Source organism: Sminthopsis crassicaudata, chromosome 2 (assembly GCF_048593235.1).
Source record: "Sminthopsis crassicaudata isolate SCR6 chromosome 2, ASM4859323v1, whole genome shotgun sequence".
Classification (NCBI taxonomy): Eukaryota; Metazoa; Chordata; class Mammalia; order Dasyuromorphia; family Dasyuridae; genus Sminthopsis; species Sminthopsis crassicaudata.
In genome coordinates, this window is record NC_133618.1 from 343,491,295 (window position 1) to 343,496,091 (window position 4,797).

The following is a 4,797-nucleotide window of genomic DNA, read 5'->3' on the forward strand; positions in this document are numbered from 1 at the left end:
CAGATTTAACTTGATATCTTGGAGCAACTCTATATTTCCAGAGAATCGAAGTTGTAGTTATACCAGTGGGGAATATATGAGTACATAGTAGATACAAATAGGTTGTGACATATTTTCAATGATAAACTAAACTTGGGAAGTGAAAAAAGAGATATCAATGATATGTAAAATTTAAAAGGGATATGGAGTGGTCATTTGTTAGGTGTTAGAGTAATTTAGACAACTAGGGTAGTTCCACTGTCATTTAGGAGATGTTAAAAGACCTAGAGGAAAACTCTCTGTATGTTGAGTGGATCCTTTTTTTTTTTTTTTTTTTTTTTTTTTTTTTTAAAACATCTATGAAAGACTTTCTTTTCCCCTTTCCGGTGGCTGACCCAGCAGAAATTAAAAATGGTTCAGCGTTTGACATACCGCCGGAGGTTGTCCTACAATACAGCTTCCAACAAAACTCGGCTGTCACGAACCCCAGGTAACAGAATTGTTTACCTTTATACCAAGAAAGTCGGAAAAAGCACCAAAATCGGCCTGTGGTGTGTGCCCAGGAAGACTTAGAGGTGTTCGTGCGGTGAGACCTAAAGTCCTTATGAGGCTTTCAAAGACAAAAAAGCATGTCAGCAGAGCTTATGGTGGCTCCATGTGTGCTAAATGTGTGCGTGACAGGATCAAGCGTGCTTTCCTCATTGAAGAGCAGAAAATTGTTGTGAAGGTGTTGAAGGCACAAGCACAAAGTCAAAAGAGTAAATAAAAAGGACTTAGGTTCTTTTTTTTTTTAATGGTAGTAAAAAAAAAAAAAAAAAAAAAAAAAAAACATCTATGAAAGAACATAGACCACAATTCTAATGATGAAAAGGCATGAATGACTTGCACTGGTAGTTTTCATGAGATCACAGAGACACTCAAGAATTGAAATATATTTGATTTTATTTTTTTGCCATATGGACAAAATCTGTTGCATAATACTATATGTAAGAAAAAATTTGTAGCATAACACCTTTTTAAATTAATTTTAATGGAAAAATTATGAAATGTTCTTGGGTCCCACAAGTTATTCTCTTTCATCTTAATATTCTTAAAAAACAAAGATATTAACTACCAGTATTTAGTAAAAGAAGAAAAAGGACTATGTTGATCATGAAAAGAATCATTTGCAGCTGAAGGTGAAGAAAAAGATAAGACTGAGAGTAATGTCAAAAGTAATAGTTATAAAACCAATGGGATAGGATAAACAAGTTAAAAAATGACAATTAGAACCTTCTTGTCACTGATATCCAGCAGGCAAATTAGGAGCAGAGGTACTCTAAAACATCTCTGACTCTATTATGTAGCATAATTCTTCTTAATGCATACCACATAAATGAAAAGGATTGTCTTCCTTCTTACCTTCCATGAGGAAGAATTAATACTAAAATAAGTATTGCCTATTAAGAGTGCCCATACAATAATTTTGGTTATATTATATTAGAAAGTTAAGAGAGTTGTAAGAAGAAATAGACAGCAAAACTATAATAGTGGGAGATCTCAACCTTGCACTCTCAGAATTAGATAAATCAAACCACAAAACAAATAAGAAAGAAATTAAAGAGGTAAATATAATATTAGAAAAATTAGGTATGATAGGTCTTTGGAGAAAGTGAATGGTGACATAAAGGAGTATACTTTCTTCTCAGCAGTTCATGGAACCTATACAAAAACTGACCATATATTAGGACATAAAGACCTCAAATTCAAATGCAGAAAGGCAGAAATAGTAAATGCATCCTTTTCAGATCATGATGCAATAAAAATTACATTCAATAAAAAGCCAGGGGAAAATAGACTAAAAAGTAATTGGAAACTAAATAATCTCATCCTAAAGAATGAATGGGTGAAACAACCAATCATAGACACAATTAATAATTTCACCCAAGATAATGACAATAATGAGATTGTAGAGGGCTAAAACTCCAAAAAGATATGCTTGAATCAGAAAACTGAGCACTTAAGACTAATTACATATTCAATGTGAGACAATGACTCTATTAGCATATATTTGGATAAATGTTTTTTTTCACAGTTGGTGCTTGCTGAATGTTGTGGTGTTAAGATAATCATAGGGAAGGATTAGAGGGTGAGGAGAGAGGTCAGGGTCATATGGCAGCAGGATGAGGAGGAGAAAGGCTGGTGACTCTGGGCTCCAGAATGGAGGATACATCTTTGGCAAGCCTCATGGAAATTTGCCTGCCTCCTTCACTTCTCCCCCTAAAGACCAAGGATTTTAATTTATCCTGACTCTGGCTGACCCCATGGCCCTCCAGGGAGCTAGCCCACACTCTATGTATTTGGCATCCAACCTGTTGACCAAGGATCCTAATTTCACTGAAGAAGTCCCTGTGACCAGGAAATAGGGTGAGTATTTTAATAGATAAACAGGGAACTTACTTTGTTAAGAACTAAACTAGTAACTTTCTGTTTCTAGCTGAAATGGGGCAGATATTAGGAAAAGATTCTCCCCCACCCCCACTCACATACCCACCTCCTAAGAGCTCTATAGAAAGCATACTTAGGTTGATAAAGAGGCAAGTAACTTAGGAGCAGATTGGTGGACTCTTGGATATATTAGAATGCATGTCCCCTTGGTTCTTCAAGGGAGAAGAAATAGAGGCAGATAATTGGAAACTAGTAGGAGATCAAATATGTGAATATTAAAATGATAAAGGTCCTGATTCAATTTCTAAGGAAATATTCTATATATACAACATAATACAATTGGCCTTAAAGAATCCTGCAAGTTCTAGAAAAAAGAAAAGTTTTAAGAATAGCCAGATGAGGAAGCATTGCCAGAAGGCATGAGGAGTTAAGTGAACTTGAATCGAGTGGTGATTCTCACTCTCACAGCCCAGCTTCAACTCTGCCTAAACCCCAGCAGGCTCTTGACCCTCTCCCATCAACTTCACCTTCCTGGGTGGAGGGAGGAGGAGGAGTGGGAAGGGCAGTGATAGCACCAGTAGCTCCTCCCCCCCAGCAAACACCCATCCTCTGACTCAATTGCAAAAGGCACTAGAAATTATCAGAGACCTGAAAAAGGCTTGCACTCTTTATGGGGCTACATCATCTTATGTAAGATGTTAATACAGAATTTGGCTTATGAGATTTTAGCCCCTCATGACTGGAAAGCTATAGCAAGGACATGTTTAGAACCTGGACAAAACTTGTGGCTCTCTGAATATAGTGAATTATCTGAGATAAGACCTGACAAAATATACAACTTTTATACCAATGCACAAATTAATGTATGCTGTGAAACCATCTCAGAGTGGCAAATTTTATTGTCCATGGCTCCAAATTTCAAACATGGGTCTCTATTAAAGATAACCCAACTATTACATAATTGGCAATGGATTCTTGAAGAAAAGGTTTCTAAAGTTCATCTTAAAGGATCAACAGTCTTTACAGATACATCCAAACATAACATTTGTGCTGTATACTCTCGTGACTTAACTATAAAGAGAGTAGTCAGAAGTTGTTTTCAATCCACTCAGAAGAATGAATTGTATCTTACATAGGAGATAATATCTTATTTGGTCTATTTAGTAGGTGTGGTACAAAGAATTGCCACAGCCCAAATAAAATTTGTACTTTCTAATCAGCTCTTTAAGGACCTTCAAGAGCAAGTGAGAAAGCATCCAGGTAAGATTTATATCTTGCATGTCCACTCACATAGTGGACTTCCAGGTCTTATTTTTGATGGTAATTCAAAGACAGATAGCTTTGCATGTACAATTCATGTTTGTTACATCACATTGAGCTTGCACTAGCTGTGGGGAGAGTCATCACTATTAGCCTGTGCTTTATTGATATTTGCTTGTGTAATACCTCCCATGCTATGGATTTGTGTATATCTGTTTCTAGTAAGATTCTTTAGCCTAGAAATGTGCTAACAATATCTGGCTTGACTCCCCACTTTTCTTTGGTGTTTTTCTTCTCTCTTCCTGAGAAGTCAGGGAGGATATGGTCATCTCCTTTTTAGTGCTTTCACTTCCCTTTCTTAGGAGTCGGGTGTGTGTGTGTGTGTGATCACCTCCTTTTTGGGGTTCTCATGTCTCTGAGAAGTCAGGGAGGGTGTGACCACCTATGTTCTAAAACAGAAGAAGGAGGGAGATGTATTGGGCTGAAAGTTCAAAAAGTGTGCTTGAATGAAACAACTGAGAACTTAAGACTCATTACCTATTCAATGTGACATAATGACTCTATTAGCATATATTTGGATAAATGGCTCTTCTCACAGTTGGTGCTTGCTGAATGTTTGGTGTTAAGATAATCATAGGCAGGGATTGGAGGGCGGAGAGAGAGAGGCCAGAGGCACTTGGCGGCAGGACGAAGAGAGAAGTTGGTGACTCTGGACTTCAGAATCCAGGATTTTGCTTGTCTGCCTCCTTCACTTCTCTCCCTAAAGACCAAGGACTTTAATTTTTCCTGACTCCAGCTTACCCCTAGGCCCTCCAGAGAGCTAGCCCATACGTTATAAATAATAGGATCATGAAAACAAACAACTTTGAAAGACACAGTATACCACACAATAGTCAACAATTATTCCAGAGAACTTAAGAGGAAACGTGCTATCTTCCCTTTTGGCAGAGAGAAAAGTCACTCAACTGCAGATTGAAACATATTTTTTGACATAGTCAATGTAGGGGTTTGTTTTGTCTGAGTATAAATATTTGTTATAACAGCTTTGATTTTCTTTTAAAATTGGGAGTGGGAGAGGTGGGGTGGAGAGAAGATAGATTTTGGCTCATTGAAAAATATTAACTTTTAAAA

The 4,797-nt window shown here is 37.0% G+C and overlaps 1 protein-coding gene across 1 annotated transcript; it reads left to right on the top strand.

The window, feature by feature from the left end:
- The first annotated feature begins 346 nt into the window (after positions 1-346).
- On the top strand, positions 347-808 carry LOC141556469 (large ribosomal subunit protein eL34-like). Its single transcript, XM_074290620.1, is given in 2 exon segments — positions 347-507; positions 509-808. Coding segments are annotated over 2 exon segments (354 nt in total). The 5' UTR covers positions 347-390; the 3' UTR covers positions 746-808.
- The last annotated feature ends 3,989 nt before the right edge of the window (positions 809-4,797 follow it).